The sequence below is a fragment of the Chiloscyllium plagiosum genome, unplaced genomic scaffold, assembly GCF_037043375.1.
Source record: "Chiloscyllium plagiosum isolate Xiang-an unplaced genomic scaffold, Cpla_swu_hap1 HiC_scaffold_15, whole genome shotgun sequence".
NCBI lineage: Eukaryota > Metazoa > Chordata > Chondrichthyes > Orectolobiformes > Hemiscylliidae > Chiloscyllium > Chiloscyllium plagiosum.
Window position 1 is genome coordinate 31,680,182 of NW_028270153.1, and position 23,169 is coordinate 31,703,350.

At 43.1% G+C, this 23,169-nt stretch overlaps 1 protein-coding gene across 4 annotated transcripts in view; it reads left to right on the plus strand.

Annotated features, from left to right (window-relative positions):
- Positions 1–22,440, plus strand: part of LOC122560156 (transcription elongation factor A protein 2-like) — a 62,276-nt gene extending 39,836 nt beyond the window's left edge. For all 4 annotated transcript variants that reach the window (XM_043710484.2, XM_043710487.2, XM_043710490.2 and 1 more), the window contains 3 exons: positions 3,509–3,655; positions 12,479–12,550; positions 22,108–22,440. In XM_043710484.2, coding sequence (XP_043566419.1) covers positions 3,509–3,655; positions 12,479–12,550; positions 22,108–22,116 — 228 coding nt within the window. In that variant the 3' untranslated portion in view covers positions 22,117–22,440. The remainder of the gene's footprint in view (positions 1–3,508; positions 3,656–12,478; positions 12,551–22,107) is intronic.
- Positions 22,441–23,169: the final 729 nt, after the last annotated feature.

Below are 23,169 nucleotides of genomic sequence, written 5' to 3' on the forward strand. Positions count from 1 at the left end.
TGGTATACTGTTCTATGTTCTACCCACATGTAGAAACAGAGCTTTCCCTCAATTGTGTATGAACACAAATCAGCTTCTTAACTGATAAGTTATACTTAGCCTAGTGTTATTGATATTGCCCCTCAGTCAAAAGGTTGCACACCCCACTCCATGGCTTGACAATATCCTTCAGGCTGACCTTTGCATGCAGTGTTGAGAAAGTAGTATATGTTGTTAGAGATACTGCCTTTTGAATTAAATACAAAACCAAAGCCCTGTGTTTTTTCCCCTTATGCTGACATAAAAGGTTCCATAGCATTATTCAAAGATACAGTGAGAGTTGTCAGTATCCTAAGTAATATTTATCCCTCAACCACCAACATTATCTGGACATTTCATTCCTCAAACAGCAACGAGATACTACTATTGTGTGAAAATTGGCTGCTACATTTCCCTATTGTACAACAGTGACCTTCCTTCACAAATACTGTATTGGCTGTAAAGATCTTTTTGAGCTGTCACCAGGTTGCAAAAGACTTTATTTATTGCAAATCCTTTCTATTCCTTATAACCCTTGATTCAGTTTACACACTTGACTTTGCAATGTCGATTAAATTTACAACACCCAGAGAATACAGGCAGACACACAAGCAATATTTCAGTCCATAGATTTAATCTCATTCGGAGTCTCTCCTTGCTCTTGCAGTCCACTCTTTATACTGTTCTCTGTATTTTTGCTTCATACTAATTTAAAGTTCTCTCTTTCCTGGTCTTCTGTGTTGTTGCAATACTGTTGTGGTGCACTAGGCCGTTTACCCTCTCGATACATTTTGAAATGTTGATCATAGCCAAGTGCATTCCACACATTTAATTACAAATAAATCCCTTGCCAGAGATTAGACTAGATTCCCTACAATGTGGAAACAAGCCCTTCGGCCCAACAAGTCCACACCCGACCCTCTGAAGAGTGACTCACCCAGACCCATTTCCTTCTGACTAATGCACCTTACACTATGGGCAACTTAGCAGTGCCAGTTCACCTAACCTGCACATCTTTGGACTGTGGGAGGAAACCAGAGTACCTGGAGGAAACCCACTCAAACACTGGGAGAATGTGCAAACTCCGCACAGTCACCCGAGGCTGGAATCGAACTTGGGTCCTTGGCGCTGTGAGGCTGCAGTGCTAACCATTAAACCACCGTGCTGCCTGTGCTCCCAGAAATTTGGGTGTACCCTGATTTTTCATTGTTAATACTTGGTGTGACCTTTCTTCAAGTATTTAATGTGGAGGCAGTTAGGGACAGGGCAGAGAGGTTAGTGAGGCAAAAAGTATCAATATAATTATGTTCTCTATGCAAATTTATGTCGAACCGGTTTTTAAAATCTATCTGTTGAGAGATGTCGTTACATCATTCTGTAGCAAATGGACTTGAACCTGGCCATCCCTGGTCCAGGGCAGGGACATTACCACTGTGCCACAAGAGATCCTCTAAAGAGAAGAGAGTTTTGAGGAGATGCAATGTTGTTGCCCAATGAAAAAGCGCTCCTTGTGTAGAAGCCACAGCCAGCGGTTGTTCGCCATAAATTTGGCAGAGGTCTTTTTGCCAACTTATTGCAGGTGATGTATGAATGATACTGGGCTGAAATAAATGTTGGGCCCATTACGGCCACATACAAGCAGGCCAAACATCTGTAATATGAACCCAGTGCAATATTTTCTTTCTTTGAAAATGGCGAACTGCATCAGGATGACAAATTGGTGACCACAGCTTTCCAGACTTACTTCTATTTCCAATGTACTGACTATGTTGTGTCCACGGTGGGCGGCACGGTGGCACAGTGGTTAGCACTGCTCCCTCACAGCACCAGAGACCCGGGTTCAATTCCTGCCTCAGGCGACTGTCTGTCTGTGTAGAGATTGCACATTCTCCCCATGTCTGTGTGGGTTTCCTCGGTGCTCCGGTTTCCTCCCACAGTCCAAAAATGTGCAGGTTAGGTGAATTTGCCATGCTAAATTGCCCGTAGTATTCGGTGAAGGGGAATGGGTCTGGGTAGGTTGCGCTTCAGCGGGTTGGTGTGGACTTGTTGGGCCGAAGGGCCTGTTTCCACACTGTAAGTGATCTAATCTAATCTAAAAGCAGGTGTAAAGAAATTTTTTCTGACTTTTTTTTTATATACAAGCAAAAAAGTGAATAGCTAGGTACTTCAGAATTCCCAATGGGATGAATTTTTTATAGTGTCCTAACTTTTAATGTTCTAAATTATGACATTAGATACCACATTTAACCAAAAATTAAATACATTAAATAGTGATTTGGAGTTGAAAACACTTGCTGCGAGGAACTTGCAATACACTACATACTTAACCAATATTTCAATTCTTGTGTGTGTTTTTTCTTTGAAAATCGGCTGTGACAATCAAAAGATGTAGTGATCCCACTACGCATGTTGGAGGTGACACCATTTTGAAATTTGCAACCCTGACCTCATTGTGATTTAAAAGGTGGCTGCCGTGTGATTAAGGTGAAGTAGAAACATTAAGATTTAATTTATCTTGAATAGGTGTAGAAAGATTAAATTATATCCCTGTTATTCCCAGGCAGTGGAATTTTCTTTCACTTTGATAAAGTTCATGTAGTATTTAGAGTAGAAAGGGGCATTAACGATTTCTTTAAAATTAGTTTCATTCTGGATTGAGATGCAATTTGACAAAGAATCAAGCTCATGTTCAAATAAAGTATTGATATTTTTAAACAGTTTGGATCCTACTGGTGTTTGGTGCAACTATATCTGTATACTGATGTTCACATTACGTGGGAATCTGACCTGAAATATTGATTGTTTTGAGCCTCTCTCTCTCCACCCCCCAACTTAAAAAGGAAGCAAGTTAAATATTCAGCTAGTTGTGCTTGACGCACTTTTCATAACTCAAAATCTGCTATCACTGATCATCATCCTGACTTTTACACTTGTATCAAAATGGATACATACATTGGTCATCTCACACGTAATAGACATTCAGCCTGAAAACCTGGTAATTTCTTTGGAATTGAGTAACATAGCCATTTTAAAGTAGCTTTATGTGTGTTGGCTTATTAAGAGTTGTCAAATCACTTAGTGGTATTGACACGAGAGCATTTCTTGGGCAGAAGCAGCAAGAAACAAACTGCAGTTACAGTTCTTGGGTTGGCTGGATACTGAACCATACTGAATTGCTCCTTGATATGCTTTTAACCAACCTTAACTGTGTGACTTCTTTAAATGAAGAAATATGTGAACTGGTAGATCATCAGGGCTGAAAATCAACAATGCAATTAGTGTTTTCTACCAGGTAGGGATTTTTACAAAAACACATTCAGTTTCCTGTAGTTTGAAAGGCTAAAATATCTAAATTGGAAGAATATTGTAAATGAAAATTCACTTTGAGCCTTCTTCATAAGACATATTTAAAATACATGTAACCTGGGCTCAAATGTGTTTTTATTTAAAACATTTTACCTTCTGACTTATTTTTTCACCAAAAATAAAGGAAATGGCAAGTGACGAACTGAGAGAGATTCGGAAAGCTTTAACAAATGAAGCTATCAGAGAGCGCCAGATGGCCAAGACTGGTGGTACTGAAACTGCCCTCTTCACTTGTGGGAGGTGCAAACAGAAGAACTGTACTTATACACAGGTAAGAATGAGGTTGATGTTATGAGGGCCAGTTAAGTAGTCCTGAGCATTTGTGCAAAAGTTGCAAAGAAGCATCATTAAATTAGTAGAGCAGAACTGGAACCAGTTTCTTTCAGGCTACCTGTTTAATTAGTGAAATACTTATTTCGTGGGTTGTCCTATTTAAGGTTTTTTTTGTGGTTTTCATGAATACAAAGGATGCTTTTTCTTTTCTCTCCCTCTCTGTGCTTATTTACATCAAAAGTAATTGCACCTCTGGTTGAAGAAGCTGTATTGTGCTGCCAAGAAAAATATTGATTTAGATGACCCTAACACTTTGAGGTAGGTGAGCACTTTGGTAGTGACCACAATTCAGTTACATCTATTTTTGCGATGGAAAGGGATAGGTATATACCACAGGGCAAGAGTTATACCTTGGGGAAAAGCAACTATATTGCGACTAGGTAAGCTTTAGGATGCATAGGATGGGAAATGAAGCTGCAGGGGATGGGCACAATTGAAATGTGGAGCTTATTCAAGGAACCGCTACTGTGGGTCCTTGTTAAGTATGTACTGTTCAGGCAGGGAGGAGGTTGCCGAGCACGGGAGCTGTAGTTTACTAAGGAAGTTGAATCTCCTGTCAAGAGAAAAAAGGCTTGTGTTAGGGAGATGTGAAGGCTCGGTTAGGGCACTTGAGAGTTACAGATTTAGCCAGGAAAGACCTAAAGAAAGTGTAAAGAAGAGTCAGGAGGGGATTTGAGAAGTCGTTGGCAAATAGGATCAAGGAAAATCCTAAAGTTTTCTATAGATATATCGCAAATAAAATAATGACTAAAGTAAGATTAGGACCAATCAAGCATAATAGTGGGAAGTTGTGCATGGTTCCAGAGGCGATAGGGGAAGCACTAAATGAATACTTTTTGTCAGTATTCCCAGTAGTAAAAGACAGTGTAGGTGAGGAGAATACTGAGATTCACGCTACTAGACTAGATGGGATTGAGGATTCTGGATCAGTGGTGCTGGAAGAGCACAGCAATTCAGGCAGCATCCGAGGACAGACAAAATCGACGTTTCGGGCAAAAGCCCTTCATCAGGAATAAAGGCAGAGAGCCTGAAGCGTGGAGAGATAAGCTAGAGGAAGGTGGGGGTGGGGAGAGAGTGGCATAGAGTACAATAGGTCAGTGGGGAAGGAGATGAAGGTGATAGGTCAGGGAGGAGAGGGTGGAGTGGATAGGTGGAAAAGGAGCTGGGCAGGTCGGACAAGTCCAGACAGGTCAGGGGATCGAGTTACTGGAGGTTAGAAGCTAGGATGAGGTGGGGGAAGGGGAAATGAGGAAACTGTTGAAATCCACATTGATGCCCTGGGGTTGAAGTGTTCCGAGGCGGAAGATGAGGCGTTCTTCCTCCAGGCGTCTGGTGGTGAGGGAGCGGCGGTGGAGGAGGCCCAGCACCTCCATATCCTCGGCAGAGTGGGAGGGGGAGTTGAAATGTTGAGCCACTGGGCGATTTGGTTGATTGGTGCGGGTGTCACGCCCCCCACAGACCCCACTATCACTATCCCCACCCCCCAGAACCCCGAGGGGAACACTACCCCTGCTCATGACTCTACCCCCATTCCCCCCACCATCACACCCACTCCAGGAACTGGCTCCGACCCCACTCCCAGCTCTACACCCACACCAGCTCCCAGCCCTGCCGAGTTTTCACCATCCCACCCAGACCTCCCCCTCACTGAGGACGAACGATCAGTCCTCAGCAAAGGACTCGCCTTCGTCCCCCTCCGTCCACGCATCAATGAATTCAATACACGCCGTAACATCGAACAATTCTTCCGTCGCCTCCGCCTCCGAGCTTACTTTCATAATCAGGACTCCCGCCCACTTTCCGAGGACCCCTTCGCCCACCTCCAACACACTGCATCCACCTGGACACCCCGCGCTGGCCTATTACCTGCCCTCGACCTCTTCATTTCCAACTGCCACCGGGACATTAATCGCCTCAACCTGTCGACCCCCCTCCCCCACTCCAACCCCTCACCCTCACAACGCGCAGCCCTCCAATCCCTCTGCTCCAATCCTGACCTCATCATCAAGCCAGCGGACAAAGGGGGCGCAGTGGTAGTCTGGCGCACTGACCTCTACATCGCTGAAGCCAAACGCCAACTCGAGGACACCTCTTGCTACCGCCCCCTTGACCATGACCCCACCCCCCATCACCAAACCATCATCTCCCAGACCATACAGAACCTCATCACCTCAGGAGATCTCCCACCCACAGCTTCCAACCTCATAGTCCGAGAACCCCGCACTGCCCGGTTCTACCTCCTTCCCAAGATCCACAAGCCTGACCACCCTGGCCGACCCATTGTCTCAGCATGCTCCTGCCCCACTGAACTCATCTCTACCTACCTCGACACTGTCCTATCCCCCCTAGTCCAGGAACTCCCCACATACGTTCGAGACACCACCCACGCCCTCCACCTCCTCCAAGACTTCCGTTTCCCCGGCCCCCAACGCCTCATCTTCACCATGGATATCCAATCCCTCTACACCTCCATCCGCCATGACCAGGGCCTCCAAGCCCTCCATTTTTTCCTCTCCAGACGTTCCCAACAGTACCCCTCCACCGACACTCTCATTCGTTTGGCCGAACTGGTCCTCACCCTTAACAATTTCTCCTTTGAATCCTCCCACTTCCTCCAGACCAAAGGGGTAGCCATGGGCGCACGTATGGGCCCCAGCTATGCCTGTCTCTTTGTTGGCTACGTAGAGCAGTTGATCTTCCGTAATTACACCGGCACCACTCCCCACCTCTTCCTCCGCTACATTGATGACTGCATTGGCGCCACCTCGTGCTCCCGCGAGGAGGTTGAGCAATTCATCAACTTCACCAACACATTCCACCCTGACCTTAAATTTACCTGGACCATCTCTGACACCTCCCTCCCCTTCCTGGACCTCTCCATCTCCATCAGTGACGACTGACTTGACACTGACATCTTCTACAAACCCACCGACTCCCACAGCTACCTGGATTACACCTCTTCCCACCCTACCTCTTGCAAAAATGCCATCCCGTATTCCCAATTCCTCCGCCTCCGCCGTATCTGCTCCCAGGAGGAGCGGTTCCACCATAGAACACACCAGATGGCCTCCTTCTTTAGAGACCGCAATTTCCCTTCCCACGTGGTTAAAGATGCCCTCCAACGCATCTCATCCACATCCCGCACCTCCGCCCTCAGACCCAACCCCTCCAACCGCAACAAGAACAGAACGCCCCTGGTGCTCACCTTCCACCCTACCAACCTTCGCATAAACCAAATCATCCGCCGACATTTCCGCCACCTCCAAACAGACCCCACCACCAGAGATATATTTCCCTCCCCACCCCTCTCCGCCTTCCGCAAAGACCGTTCCCTCCGTGACTACCTGGTCAGGTCCACGCCCCCCTACGACCCACCCTCCAATCCTGGCACTTTCCCCTGCCACTGCAGGAACTGTAAAACCTGCGCCCACACCTCCTCCCTCACCTCTATCCAAGGCCCTAAAGGAGCTTTCCACATCCATCAAAGTTTTACCTGCACATCCACTAATATCATCTATTGTATCCGTTGCTCCCGATGCGGTCTCCTCTACATTGGGGAGACTGGACGCCTCCTAGCAGAGCGCTTTAGGGAACATCTCCGAGACACCCGCACCAATCAACCAAATCGCCCAGTGGCTCAACATTTCAACTCCCCCTCCCACTCTGCCGAGGATATGGAGGTGCTGGGCCTCCTCCACCGCCGCTCCCTCACCACCAGACGCCTGGAGGAAGAACGCCTCATCTTCCGCCTCGGAACACTTCAACCCCAGGGCATCAATGTGGATTTCAACAGTTTCCTCATTTCCCCTTCCCCCACCTCATCCTAGCTTCTAACCTCCAGTAACTCGATCCCCTGACCTGTCCGGACTTGTCCGACCTGCCCAGCTCCTTTTCCACCTATCCACTCCACCCTCTCCTCCCTGACCTATCACCTTCATCTCCTTCCCCACTGACCTATTGTACTCGATGCCACTCTCTCCCCACCCCCACCCTCCTCTAGCTTATCTCTCCACGCTTCAGGCTCTCTGCCTTTATTCCTGATGAAGGGCTTTTGCCCGAAACGTCGATTTTGCCTGTCCTCGGATGCTGCCTGAATTGCTGTGCTCTTCCAGCACCACTGATCCAGAATCTGGTTTCCAGCATCTGCAGTCATTGTTTTTACCTAGATGGGATTGAGGTTCACCAGGAAGAGGTGTCAGCAATTCTGGAAGGTGTAAAAATAGGTAAGGCTCCTGGGCCGGATGGGATTTATACTAAGAATCTCTGGGAAGCCAGTGAGGTTGCTGAGCTTTGGCTTTGATCCTTATGTCGTCATTGTCTGCAGGAATAGTGCCAGAAGACTGGAGGATGACAAATGTTGTCCCCTTGTTCAAGAAGAGTAGAGACAACCCTAGTAATTATAAACCACCGAGCCTTACTTTAGTTGTGGGTAAAGTGTTGGAAAGGGCTATAAGAGATAGGATTGATATCATCCAGAAAGGAATAATTTGATTAGGGATAGTCAACACAGTTTTGTGAAGGGTAGGTTGTGCCTCACAAACCTTAGAGTTCTTTGAGAAGGTGACCAAGCAGGTGAATGAGAGTAAAGCAGTTGATGTGGTGTATATGAATTTCAGTAAGGTGTTTGATAAGGTACACCACGGTTGGTAATTGCACAAAATACAGAGGCTGGGATTGAGTTGTTTTAGTGGTTTGGATCAGAAATTGGCTTGCTGAAAAAAGACAGAGGGTGGTGGTTGAGGGGAAATGTTCATCTTGGAGTTCAGTTACTAGTGGTGTACTGCAAGGATCTGTTTTGAGTCCACTGCTGTTTGTCATTTTTAATAAGCGACTTGGATGAGGGTGTAACAGGATTGGTTAGTAAATTTGCGGATGAAACGAAGGTTGGTGGAGTTGAGGATAGTGCAGAAGGGACATTAGGGACATAGATAAGCTGCAGAGCTGGGCTGAGAGATGGCAAATGGAGTTTAATATGGAAAAATGTGAGGTGATTCACTTTGGAAGGAGCAGCAGGAATGCAGAGTGCTGGCATAAGATTCTTGTTAGTGGAGATGAAGGATTGGTAAGTCATGTTGAGGTTGCATAGGACATTAGGGATCTCCAGTGTCCATGTACATAGATCCCTGAAGGTTGCACCCAGGTTGATATGGTTGTTAAGAAGGCATGCGGTGTGTTAAGCTTTCATTGGTAGAGGGATTGAGTTTCGGAACCATGAGGTCATGCTGCAGCTGCACAAAACTCTGGTGCGGCCACAATTGGAATATTGCATACAGTTCTGGTCACCACATTATAAGAAGGATGTGGAAGCTTTAGAAAGGCTCAGGACATTTACTAGGATGTTGCCTAGTATGGAGGGCATGTGCAATGTGGAAAGGTTTGAGGGACTTGAGGCTGTTTTCGTTGGAGAGAAGGTTGAGAGGCGACTCAATGGAGACATACAAGATGATCAGAGCATTAGATCGGGTAGACAGTGAGAGCCTTTTTCCTCAGATGGTGATGGCTAGCACGAGGGACATAGCTTTAAATTGAGGGACGGTAGATATAGGACTGATGTCAGAGGTAGTCTCTTTACTCCGAGTAGTAGGGGCGTGGAATGCACGAAAATAGAATAGTGTGGGTTAGATGGGCTTCAGATTGGTTTCACAGGTCGATTCAACATAGAGGGACAAAACTGTGCTGTTATGTTCTAACTGGCTACTCCCATTTCATTGTGCAAGTATTTGTTTTAAAACTTAAAAGTTTCTTTATGTAGATAAACACAGATTCCGAAATGTATGGGTTTATGACCCCTCTGGAAAAAAAAACCAAGGACAACCTAACCTTGGTAAAGGAGCAACATCATCACAATAAGTGATCATTAGATACTGTATTTCAGAAGAGGCTTCACCAATGTTCTATGCACCCTCAACATGACTTACCAATTCCTTTACTCTAAGGACTGAGCAATGAAGGCAAGTGTCAAATGCCTTTTTAACCACCCTGTCTATATGTGACACAAACTACAAAGATTAATGTACCTGCACTCCTAGGTCCACCTGTTCTAATCAAGGCCTTATCATTTTTTATACCAAAATGCAATACCTCATATTTATCCAAGTTGAACTCCAACTACCGTTTTTCATTCTCATTTTTCAAGCTCCTATTGATCTGTTTGATCAGGAACCCTTTGTAATCTTAGAAAACCTTCTTCACTGCCTACCATACCATCAACTTTGGTGTCATCTACAAACTTACTAACCATGCTTTCTATACTCCTATCCAAATCATTTATATAAATGACAAACAAAAGAGGACCCAAAACTAATCTCATTGGATCATTGCTCGTCACAGGCCTTCAGTCCGAAAAGCAATTTTCCACCATTATGTTGTCTCCTGTTAAGCCAATTATGTATCCAATTGGCAAGAGCATCCTGAGTCCCATATGACCTAGCTTTATTGATTAGTCTCCCATGTGGAACTTTGTCACTGGCTTTACTAAAGTCCAGATCAGCAGTGTCTACTGCTCTGCCATCATCAGTCTTTTTGGTAATTGCCTTAAAAAAGTCAATCAAGTTAGTGAGATATGATTTCCTTCACACACAACCATGCTGACTATCCATAATCAATTTTTGCCACTCGAAATGTCCAAATCCTGATTTGGATTTGCTGGTGTTGGACTGAGGTGTACAAAGTTTTAAAAATCACAACATCAGGTTATAGTCCAACAGATTTATTTGGAAGCACTAGTTTTCGGAATGCTGCTCCTTCATCAGTTGTTGTGGAGTATAAGATTGTGGGACACAGAATTTATAGCAAAAGTTTACATTGTGATGTAACTGAAATTGTATATTGAAAAAGACCAGGATTGTTCAAGTCTGTCATCTTTTACAAAGGGCATGTTGGTTTCAGTTCTTTCATATGTAAATCCCAAACTTAAAGTTACATTCTCAAGTGAACTTTAACAATAGGTGCCATGTTGGTCCAGAGAATGCATTGAGGTGCCCTCTGTGAGGATGTTCAGACTGATTCTAATCTAATAAAGGGATTTATGGAATATTACATGGATTCATGAAGTTTTTGAGCAAAATAAAATTTAATTCTGCAAGTAAATTTCACCCCACAAACTTGAGTTGGTGTGTCGGGGGGTGGGGTAGGGTAGGGTTATAAGTATGTGTGAGCGTATGAGATGGGGTCTGTGTGCATGTGGTGTGACATGAACCCAGGGTCCCAGTTGAGGCCGTCCCCATGGTTACTGAACTTGGCTATCAGCCTCTGCTCGGCCACTTTGTGATGTTGCCTGTCCTGAAGTCTGCCTTGGAGGATGGTCACCCGTAAGTCCCGGACCCCTGAAGTGTTCTTCGACTGGAATGAAACACTCCGGTCTGTTGATTTATTGTGCAGTGTCCATTCATCCATTGCTGAAGCCTCTGCTCGGTCTCACCATCCTTGTCTGATGCATGAGATAGACAGACAATGTTGGCCGAGTCACATATGTACATGCCATGAACCTGGTGGGAGGTGTCCCCACGTTGTCACCTATTGTTAACGTTCACTTGAGGGTGTAACTTTTAAAAAGTTCTGGGATTTACATATGAAAAAACTGAAAGATGAGCAACTTAACAAATAATCCAGGTCGTCTTCAATATATAATTTCAGTTACATGACACTAAACTTTTGTTATAAATTCTATGTCCTGCGATCTTATACTCCACAATCACACAATGAAGGAGCAGCACTCCAAAAGCTAGTGCTTCCAAATAAACTCGTTGGATTATAACTCGGTGTTGTGGTATTTATCTCCATAAATCCTATTTTTTCTAATCATCTTCAACAACTTACCCACCTCTGAAGTCAGACTCACAAGTCTATAGTTCCCTGGTTTCTCCTTACAGCTTTCTTGAACAAAGATGCAACAGTTATCAGGTGATTTCTAAATGCTCTGACATGTTATTCCATACATTTTAAATTTGCTGCTTGCTTTTGGTTTTGAGCCTTTGTGCTCTGTGCTTTCAACATTCTTTGCCTCACTCTGCTTAATTATCTATCCCTGCAAGCCTCAAGCTGGCTTTGCATCATTCAGCAAGCTGAGTTTTACACCATTGTAGTGGTTTTAATGATTTTTAGCTTTGATGACTGAGTCAGCCAGAAACACTTTTACACTGAATGAATCATGAGAATATGTAACCATAGTGATAAGAGTGAAGATATTAATGTCCAACATGTAAGCCACGCTTTCTCCAATTTGCAAAACTCCCTGTCCAAGTCAAAATCATAGAATCAATTCTAGGTAGGCCTATTGCCACCTTGTAATTGCTCCATATTTCTGAGTAAACCTTAACCAACCACATTTAATTTATTTTCAAACCTGCTTTCAAAATTTTTCTAATCTTAAAACCTTTTAATCAAAGGCAATATTAAACTCTTAAAATATTTGAAGGAAATACTTGGAATAAGCATCTCTTTTCTAGAGAAAGATGTAGATTTGCCACTTATTGAAATTTAAACAATTTTATTTATAACAGAATATTTAAACTACCAAACCTGTATTATTGACCTATTTTTCTGTTAATTCCTTCTTCCTTCCTGTAGAGCAGGCCACATAAAAAACAAGTTTCCTACAGAAATACTTAATATGTTTTGTTTCTTGTCACCTGGAATTCAAACACAGTTCTGCAAGATGTGTTCAGAAAAAAATATTGCCTGTAGTTTTCTGGCTTTATAAGAACAAAGCTTTATCAAGAAAGCCATTTTCTGATTTATCCTTGTTTTTGTCTTTCTCCAGGTTCAAACACGAAGTGCTGATGAACCCATGACAACATTTGTCTTTTGTAATGAATGTGGTAACCGATGGAAAGTATGTTTTCATATTGTAGTCTAGTAATTTTCTAAAATATATAGAAATGTGGCATTTCATTAAGCTCTGACGATCTGAATAATGTAATATTGTACCATGCCAGTTTAAGGGCTGGAGTACCCTCTGTACTGAGTTAACTGATCTCAAACCATTGGGTCCCTGGCTTTAAAAAAGGGGGAAGAAAAAAATCATCTGAGGAGTCAGGTTCCTGTCATCAAGAACCTGAGTGGAAAACACAAACCTACCAAGTGCTGGCAAATAGTAAAAAAAAAAGGATTGCTGAAGCCTAAAGTTCAGTGCATTAAACAAATGGCCAACTCTGAAGAGCCATCTAGACTCAACGTTAGCATGCTCTTTCTCCATGGATACTGCCTGACACGCTTTCCAGCATTTTTTTTCAGTACAGATTCTAGCATCTGCAGTAATTTGCTCCTTCAATCAAATGCTGCCGTCAAGAGATGAGAAATGAATTGTGAGGTGGGAAGAAAGGGAATTTTAAAAGAATGTTTGAAATGTGTTGGACATTTTAAAAGTTTTTCCTATTGGATTGTTAATGAGAAATGTTCTTTGTGTTTTAGAATGGATAATTTAAAATTGTGTGCAGAAAAGCAAGCCTCCTATGTCATTGCTTGGGTTGATTGAATGTGACATTACAGTCATGATATTCAGTAATTTGGGTTGAGATATGACATTGTAGTGCTCAGGGATTAAGATTTGGCCTCTACCTATTTTTTAAAAATTGTTCATGAGGTGTGGACATTCCTGACATTCCTGCATTATTGCCGATCACTAATTGCACTTAAGGTGGTAATGAACCACTACAGGGAGAAAGTGAGGACTGCTGATGCTGGAGACCAGAGTTGAAAAATGTGGTGCTGGAAAAACACAGCAGGCCAGGCAGCATCCGAGAAGCAGGAGAATCGCCGTTTCGGGCATAAGCCCTTCTTCAGGAATGAGGCTAGTGTGCCAAGCGGGCTGAGATAAAAGGTAGGGAGGAGGGACTTGGGGGAGGGGCACTGGGAATATGATAGGTGGAAGGAGGTGACGCTGATGGGCCGGAGAGGGGGTGGGACGGAGAGGTCGGGAAGAAGATTGCAGGTCAAGAGGGCGGTGCTGAATCTGAGGGTTGGGATTGAGGTACGGTGGGGGGAGGGGAAATGAGGTAGCTGGAGAAATCTACATTCATCCCGTGTGGTTAGAGGTTTCCTAGGCGGAAGATGAGGCACTCTTCCTCCAGGCGTCGTGTGGTCAGGGTCTGGCGATGGAGGAGGCCAAGGACCTGCATGTCCTTGGCAGAGTGGGAGGTGGAGTTAAAGTATTCAGCCACGGTTGGGTTGGTTGTTGCGGGTGTCCCAGAGGTGTTCCCTGAAACGTTCCGCAAGTAGGCAGCCTGTCTCCCCAATGTAGAGGAGACCACATCGGGTGCAGCGGATACAGTAAATGGTGTGTGGAGGTGCAGGTGAATTTGCGACGGATATGGAAGGATCCACTGGGACCTTGAAGGGAGGTGAGGGGGGAGGTGTGGGTGCGAGTTTTGCACTACTTGCGGTTGCAGGGGAAGGTGCTAGGAGTGGAGGTTGGGTTGGTGGGGGGTGTGGACCTGACTAGGGAGTCGCGGAGGGAATGGTCTCTCCGGAACGCTGATAGGGGTGGGGAGGGAAATATATCCTTGGTGGTGGGGTCTGTTTGGAAGTGGCGGAAATGCCGTGTGGTGCAGGTATGTTGATGGTGCTGTTAGGGAAGGGAATTCTAGGATTTTGGTTCAGCAACTGTGAAGGAATGAAGACTGTTCCAAGTCAGGATGGTGTGTGGCTTGGAAAGAAATTTGCAGGTGGTGGTCCTGTGCCATAAGACCATAAGACATAGGAGTGGAAGTAAGGCCCATCGAGTCCACTCCGCCATTCAATCATGGCTGATGCGCATTTCAGCTCCACTTACCAGCGTTCTCCCCGTAGCCCTTAATTCCTCGAGACAACAAGAATCTATCAATCTCTGCCTTGAAGACATTTAGCGTCCCGGCTTCCACTGCACTCCGTGGCAATGAATTCCACAGGCCCGCAACTCTCTGGCTGAAGAAATGTCTCCGCATTTCTGTTCTGAAATGACCCCCTCTAATTCTAAGGCTGTGTCCACGGGTCCTAGTCTCCTCGTATAACGGAAACAATTTCCTAGCATCCACCTTTTCCAAGCCATGTATTATTTTGTACGTCTCTATTAAGTCTCCCCTTAATCTTCTAAACTCCAAAGAATACAATCCCAGTATCCTCAGCCGTTCCTCATATGTTAGACCTGTCATTCCAGGGATCATCCGTGTGAATCTCCGCTGGACACGTTCCAGTGCCAGTATATCCTTCCTGAGGTGTGGGGACCAAAACTGGACACAGTACTCCAAATGGGGCCTAACCAGAGCTTTATAAAGTCTTAGTAGTACATCTCTGCTTTTATATTCCAACCCTCTTGAGATAAGAGACAACATTGCATTCGCTTTCTTAATCACGGATTCAACCTGCATGTTTACCTTTAGAGAATCCTCGACTAGCACTCCCAGATCCCTTTGTGCTTTGGCTTTATTAATTTTCTCACCATTTAAAAAGTAGTCTATGCTTTTATTCTTTTTGCCAAAGTGCAAGACCTCGCACTTGCTCACGTTAAATTCCATCAGCCATTTCCTGGACCACTCTCCCAACCTGTCTAGATCCTTCTGTAGCCTCCCCACTTCCTCAGTACTACCTGCCTGTCCACCTAACTTCGTATCATCGGCAAACTTCGCTAGAATGCCCCCGGTTCCCTCATCCAAATCATTAATATATAATGCGAAAAGCTGTGGCCCCAGCACCGAACCCTGCGGGACACCGCTCGTCACTGGCTGCCATTCTGAAAAAGAACCTTTTATCCCAACTCTCTGCCTTCTGTTAGACAGCCAATCCTCAATCCATCCCAGCAGCTCACCTCAAACACCATGGGCCCTCACCTTGCTCAGCAGCCTCCCGTGTGGCACCTTATCAAAGGCCTTTTGAAAGTCTAGATAGACCACATCCACTGGGTTTCCCTGGTCTAACCTACTTGTTACCTCTTCAAAAAATTCCAACAGGTTTGTCAGGCATGACCTCCCTTTACTAAATCCATGTTGACTTGTTCTAATCAGACTCTGCTCTTCCAAGAATTTAGAAACCTCATCCTTAATGATGGATTCTAGAATTTTACCAACAACCGAGGTTAAGCTGATTGGCCTATAATTTTCCATCTTTTGCCTTGATCCTTTCTTGAACAAGGGGGTTACAACAGCCATCTTCCAATCATCCGGGACCTTTCCTGACTCCAGTGACTCTTGAAAGATCTCAACCAACGCCTCTGCTATTTCCTCAGCCACCTCTCTCAGAACTCTAGGGTGTATCCCATCGGGGCCAGGAGATTTATCAATTTTAAGACTTTTTAACTTTTCTAGCACTATCTCTTTCGTAATGGCAACCATCAGTGTTCTTATCAGTGGTAGAGGTTGGAAGGTACATTTTTCATCTAAGTGCTGGCCTTTGGCATCCTGCAAAGGTAGAATGTTAGTTTTCGTATGTAAGCTAATACCCAGCTCATGTGACAGCATTGGATGAGTGGAAATTTACTGCGCATAAAATGTTTTCAACTTTTTCCAGGTTTGATGGTGTCATTGGCAATACATGTATTTATTGTACATCCCTAGTTATACTTGAGGAAGTGGCAATGAGCTGCCTTCTTGAACCACTACAGTCATTGGGGTGTAGGGACACCCACTGTGCTGTTGGAGTTTCAGGTTTTTGACCCAACGAAAGTGAAGTAACCTTGCATCCATCCTGACTTGGAATTTTAACAAATACTTCTGATGTGCCTCATGCTGCTCTGTTATTAATAAGGCTATTTATGTAGCATTCACCTCCTATTGAGTGTTTAAATGTTTACCATTCATAACTAGATATGGCAACACTGCCAAGTTTAGGTCAGATTCATTTGCGTATGTCCTGTTACACTGGCAGAGAGTAGTACAGTGACATACAGTTGGGATTTTTTTTATTCATGAGATCTGGGTGTCACCCACTCAGCCAGCCCAGAGCAGAATTGAGTGTCAACCACATTGCTGTAGGTCTGGAGTCATGCCAGCCACACCAGCAAAGGATGAGATTTCCATCTCTAAAGGACATTAGTGAATCAGATGGATTTTTGTTCTTTTACAATAACCACTGGTTACATGGGTGGCATTAGTCCAATTTTTCGAGAATTGTTTTATTGAATTCATCTGGCATGGTGGGATTTAAACCCATATCCTCGGAATATAAAATGGGGTTCTGAATTACTATTCCAGTGACATTCCCATTATATCTCCATCAACATTTTGACTCCCTGCCTTATAAAGTCTCAGTACTGAGAGGAAGTACTAAGTGTGGCAAGGGCATAGATGTATTCTGGCTGGAGGAATTCATGTCCAGCACCAAGAATGGCTCAGAAGCAGCAATACTGATTGATTGAGCCAATAGTCCTAAGACTGGATCTTAGGTGGTGAGGAAACCAACAAAAAGAGAACTTTTTCACCTCATTGTCACTAACTTACCAATTATAGCTGCACCATGCCACTGCACATTTTGGAGACCAAGTCCTGTCTTTGCACTGTCTTTGTTATTTTGTGTGGAACTATAACTATGCTAAATGGGACAGACTTCAAACAGATCTAGCAACTCAACTGCGTGTGTATGAGAACTGTATTCAAACACAAGATCTAAGCCCCCAGATTTAGAAAAGAGGACTTTGCAGGGTGTACAGAGCTGGATTGTCAGTCTTTTTTTTTTGATCCTTGATAGTCCATCTGGTTTTATTCCTTCCTTTAGAAATTGTAGCAGTTTTGATACAACTGAGTGACTTGTTAGTCCATTTCTGAAGACAGTTAAGAGTCCATCACATTGTTGTTGGTCTGGAGTCACATTTAGACCAGACCGGTGTCACATAGACCAGACCAGAGAAGAACCACAGTGACAAAAACACAGATTGCTAGAGAAACCCAGCAGGACCACAGTTATCCTCTCTTAAAAGATGTTTGTGAACCAGATGAGTACTAAATGCGTTCTTGCAATGATAGGCAATGACATAAGACTTAATTTTAATTCCATATTTTACTGAATTCATATTTCACCATTTTTATATGATGGATTTCGAGTCCATGTCCTCAAACATTATCCTGGGTTCCTGGATTACTAGTCCAGTGACATCAACTTTGTCACAGCCTATACTTGCAAACTGTTCACCTCTGCCCCAGACTCTGTTTCGTAACTATCTATTCCATCGCTGCCCATACCAACAGTAAAATTGAATCAGGCTTTGCATTCATGGTGCCATTTTTGAAACAGAAATTGAGACTTGATTTGAGCCATCAATAAGATCAGCTATTTCCACCATCGTACCATTACCTGATTTTCACCCCTTTCTAATCTCATCCGCTGCTGAAATCCTCAGTTCGGACAGCGAAGAATTTTACGTCAGAGTACAACAGGATCTTGATCAAATGGGCCAATTGGCTGAGAAGTGGCAGATGAAGTTTAATTTAGGTAAATGTGAGATGCTGCGATTTGGAAAAGCAAATCAGAGCGGGACTTATACACTTAATAGTTAGGTCCTAGGAAGTGTTGCTGAACAAAGAGACCTTGGAGTGCAGGTTCATAGTTGCTTGAAAGTAGAGTCACAGGTAGATAGGATAGTGAAGATGATGTTTGGTATGCTTTCCTTTATTGGTCAGAGCATTGAGTATAGGAGTTGGGAGGTCATGTTGCGACTGTACAGGATGTTGGTTAGGCCACTGTTGGAATATTGCATGCAACTCTGGTCTCCTTCCTATCGAAAGGATGTTGTGAAACTTGAAAGGGTTCTGAAAGATTTATGAGGATGTTGCCAGGGTTGGAGGATTTGAGCTATAGGGAGAGTTTGAATAGACTTGGGCTGTTTTCCCTGGAGTTTCGGAAGCTGAGGGGTGACCTTAGAGGTTTATAAAATAGTGAGGGGCGTGAATAGGATAAATAGGCAAGGTCTTTTCCCTGGGGTGGGGGAGTCCAGCACTAGAGGGCATAGGTTTAGGCTGAGAGGGGAAAGATATACAAGAGACCTAAGGGGCAACTTTTTCATGCAGAGGGTGGTGCATGTATGGAATGAGCTGTCAGGCAAAATGGTGTAGGCTGGTACAATTACAGCATTTATAAGGCATTTGAATGTGTATATGATTAGGAAGGGTTTAGAGGGATACGGGCCAAATGCTGGCAAATGGGGCTAGATTAGGTTAGGATATCTGGTCAGCATGGACAAGTTGGACCGAAGGGTCTGTTTCGGTGCTGTACATCTCTATGACTATGATGACTTTGACTTTGTTAGCTTGAGACCAACTTTTCTAGTGCATTACTGGTGACTATCCCCACTCTAACTTTGAGTGTATCCAAAACTTTGTCTTTAAGTCGCAGTAAGCTCTGTTGGCTTGTCACTCCCGTGCTCCTTGACCTTTTTTGGATCCTGGTCCACCAATATTTTAGGTTTAGAATTCTCATCTTTCTTTGTTTGCCAGTCTTTCTGTGGGCTTGTTCCTCTTTATCGACACCAATCTCTCAACACTCTTTGACCTCTGTGCTTCTCGAGTTCAGGCCTCTTTTATATCCCCAGTTTTTATTGTTCCATCATTGATGTCCATGCCTTCAGTTGCCTGGGCTCTTACCTTTGGAATTCCGTCCCTTTTGCCTCTTTAGCTCCTTTTTCAGTTTTGTAAAATAATTCTTACCATCTGTCTCTTTAACAAAGGTTTGGCTATCTGACATAATGTCTCCTCTTGTAGCTTTGTATCGTATTTGTTTATAATGTTTCTGTGAAGCACCTTGAAACATTAAAGCTGTTATATAGTACAAGTTGTTGGTAGTACTAATCCCTAACTCTATAGCAGTGTTTATCCTATTAAGATTACAGAGTTTAAATGGCAAAATTTAAGAAGCTTTGCACCAGGGTCAGTGAAGGTGCTGTTGATATTCATGCTCAGCTATTTTTTACTAGGATGTTTTGGGATTTGGTCTGGTATTAGTCTAGTGTGATTATTTAGGAGGCCTGAGTTCAGAATCACAGATCTATTACAGTATAGAAGAAGGCCATCCAGCTTTTCATACTTGCACTGTCATGTTAAATTAGCATCATTTATCGAGTGCCAATCACCTGTTCTTTTTCCCATAACTTTCCCATAACTTTTGTCTGTGATCCTCTAATGCCCTCTTGAATGCTGCAGAACTTGCCTTTACCACATATCCAAGCAATGCATTCCATATCATAACTAACTACTGTTTTTTTTCTCCCTCCATATCACCCTTGCTTCTTTTGCAGACTATTTTAAATCTATGCCCTCTTGTTCCTTTTTGCAAGCAGGAACACTTTCTCCCTATCTACCCTATCCAGCTCACTCATGATTTTGAAAACCTCTATCAAGTCTTCTTCTAGCCACCTTCTGTCCAAGAGGAACAGTTGCAACTTCTTCGATCTATTCTCATAATGAAAGTCCTCATTCTGGACTCTTGTTTTTACAGGTAATACCCCTTGTTACTTCCTAACCTCCAGAGCTGCTGGCAGTGAGTGGAAGAGTGTTAAGAGCAGAATTTTTTTTTTACAAATTTAATCTGGATTACATCCTCCAGCATTTGTAGTATGTGTCACCAATTTTCTGTTGTCAGTGTCTGACCCTCAACATGCAGAACACCAGGGAGCCTGGTTTAGATGTAATATTGAAGCTCCTGATTCAAGGAATTTTTGTTCCAAACAGTTCTTCACTGGACATATCATGACTCCTTTGATGCCTTCAAACTCTCCAGAGTCTGACCACCTGACCCCCCAACAATTCCAATATCTTACTGTTCCCCTTCTGTGATCAATAACCCAATGCTATGCCTAAGGTTCCTCAACTTCATCCTTTTAATGTTGGATTTCCTACCTGACATCCAGACAGTGGCTGCCAGCTGAACAGAAAACAGAAGCAAAATATTTCCTGCTGCAAATTCAGTATTATCTCCACATTTCCAGCATTGCCTCATTCCCTGTACAAAATTCCTGCTTCATCCTAAGTATTGGCTTGCATGAAGTTTGTTAAATTTGGATTTGGAGAAGACAGAAGTCATTGAAACTTTGTTTTAAATTCACTGAGAATTATATAAAAGTGTTACAGAAATGCGAAATATCTGTTGAGGATTGATTACTTTGGGATATGAAAGTGAGCTTGTGATCAGGTGGTATGGGGAGAAAGTGAGGTCTGCAGATGCTGGAGATCAGAGCTGGAAATGTGTTGCTGGAAAAGCGCAGCAGGTCAGGCAGCATCCAGGGAACAGGAGAATCGACGTTTCGGGCATAAGCCCTTCTTCAGGAATCTTTCCTGAAGAAGGGCTTATGCCCGAAACGTCGATTCTCCTGTTCCCTGGATGCTGCCTGACCTGCTGCGCTTTTCCAGCAACACATTTTCAGCTCTGAACTCCAGCATCTGCAGTCCTCACTTTCTCCTAGAAAACTGAGGGTTGTGACTGGTAGAAAACGAGCAGAGGATACTAGCCCTTTGAATATAGTGGAAGAAACAGTCATGAGAGTCAGGAACCCTTGTGGCACAGTGATAGCATGTTTACCTCTTAGCCAGATACGAGTCCCACCTGCTCCAGAGCATCGATGAGCAAGTTAATTAGAAAATATCTTAAATTCTATGGCAATAAAGATGCTAGAACATTTGAGAAAATTGGAGTTGCCACAGGCAGGCAGGACTTTGCCATCAGTATTAATTTTCCTACTGTGCTTGAGTCAAACCATATCTCTGGTCCTCTTCCGCCTGAACCTGAATCTGAGCTGCTGTCAGATGTGCATCGGTCCATCAACTTCTGTCTTTCCTACACCAGAAGATTTGCCTCCTTCCAGATAGCATATAAAATCCAACTAGCAAAGTAAAGTTGAAGTATGCATATTGAAGAATTTGAAACCAGTTGCAGATTGTCATGAGGAGCTACAAGTTTGGGTTGATTTAAATATTTGAACAGATATAAGTAGTCAGACTTAATGTTTACTCCTTTGAATAATTCCACAGAAATTGCAAGTACTCAAAGGTATGTGGTACTCATTAATCAAAATAGAATTGCTTCCTTCAATTGTGTTGAGTTAGGATGAAATGGGAGTTGTCTGGATGTTTGGTTGATCCTAATAGTCAATCAGACAAGCAAAAATGTGCGTATTGGAATAAATTTGAATCTAATAAATGTGGGGGAGAAGTGTTAAATTCACATTTTAAAAGAAGGCTACACAAGATTACATGAATTCATTCTTCATTTCTGAAGAAATATATGGATTCAAATAATTTCCTTTGTTTTTCTCTCTCCACAGATGCTGAGTTTCTCCAGCACTTTGTTTCTCTTTCAGATCACCAGTATGTGTAGTACTTTGCATTTGCATTAATTCATGCTGTGTGTTAATCTGATTTTAATATGTAATTTGTCTATAGAATTTGATTACATTCTGTGATCTCGTGTTTAACAGCTATTTTGTTTATTTTTCAGTTTTCTTAAGTAACGAGAAGACTACAGCTGGACCAGTATATGAAATACCTAAATTATAAAGGATCATCATGTATATTAAATCTCACATTTTGTTAGATATATCGCTGTAAATTAAATCTTTGCAATTATAATCCTTTTCAGCTCAGCTGATGTAATCTAAACTTGTACTGTAATTGAATCTGTTAATTAATGCATTGTATGGTACAAGAAGTTGCATTTCACTTCAGTGTTTTAAAACTTCTTTATATGTTAGGGTTTCAAAAATGAAATACTATTGCTAGTATGGATCTGTTGAAATCATTTTTAATTAAAATGTGATTGTCCACAACAGCCCATTGTTTCCAACGTAGTATTCTTTTCTGTTTCTTTTTGCATATTGTACTGAAGTTGTAAAAAGCTCAAAACAAGAAATACTTTGTTTCATAAAGTTGCAATTCCTTTGTATATTTTGTTATCGTGAGAAAGATCAATTTTCTATTACCATAAAATGTGTTTGGGTGGGGGGAGGGCAGAAGGCAGTGAAATTGCCATAAGCTTTTGGGAAAATGGTTGTAATGTTTTTTCAAAATACACAGCTTATTGAAGCAAAACAATTCTCCATGCACCATAACTGCTGAAATGAGACTGCTCCAAAAACATTTGATGTAAGATGAGAAAAGCATTCCAATGCCTAAACTATAAAGAATATGCATCAAGTATTATGACAACTGGATCTTATGGAAGAGTTGCTGTCAGAAATGTAATTTTTGCTTTTGGCTTTGAGTTTAAGTATCCAGTGCTCCCCTTTTATTGAGATGTTTTTTTTGGTAGTTATAATTGTTGCTTTTACAAACACTTAGGTGACTTTATTGCGTTTTGTACAGTCAAATGGGTGAGAGTTAATTGCAATGAAGTTGTAAAAATTAGCTCTTTCGACCAGAGATTAAAATAGGAGCAGAAAATTCTGCCCTCGAGCCTGCTCTGCCATTCAATACAATCATGGCTGATCTCATCTTGGCTTCAGCCCCACTTTTGTGCCTTCGTTATGGAGGAACAACACCTCATCTTCCGCTTGGGCAGCCT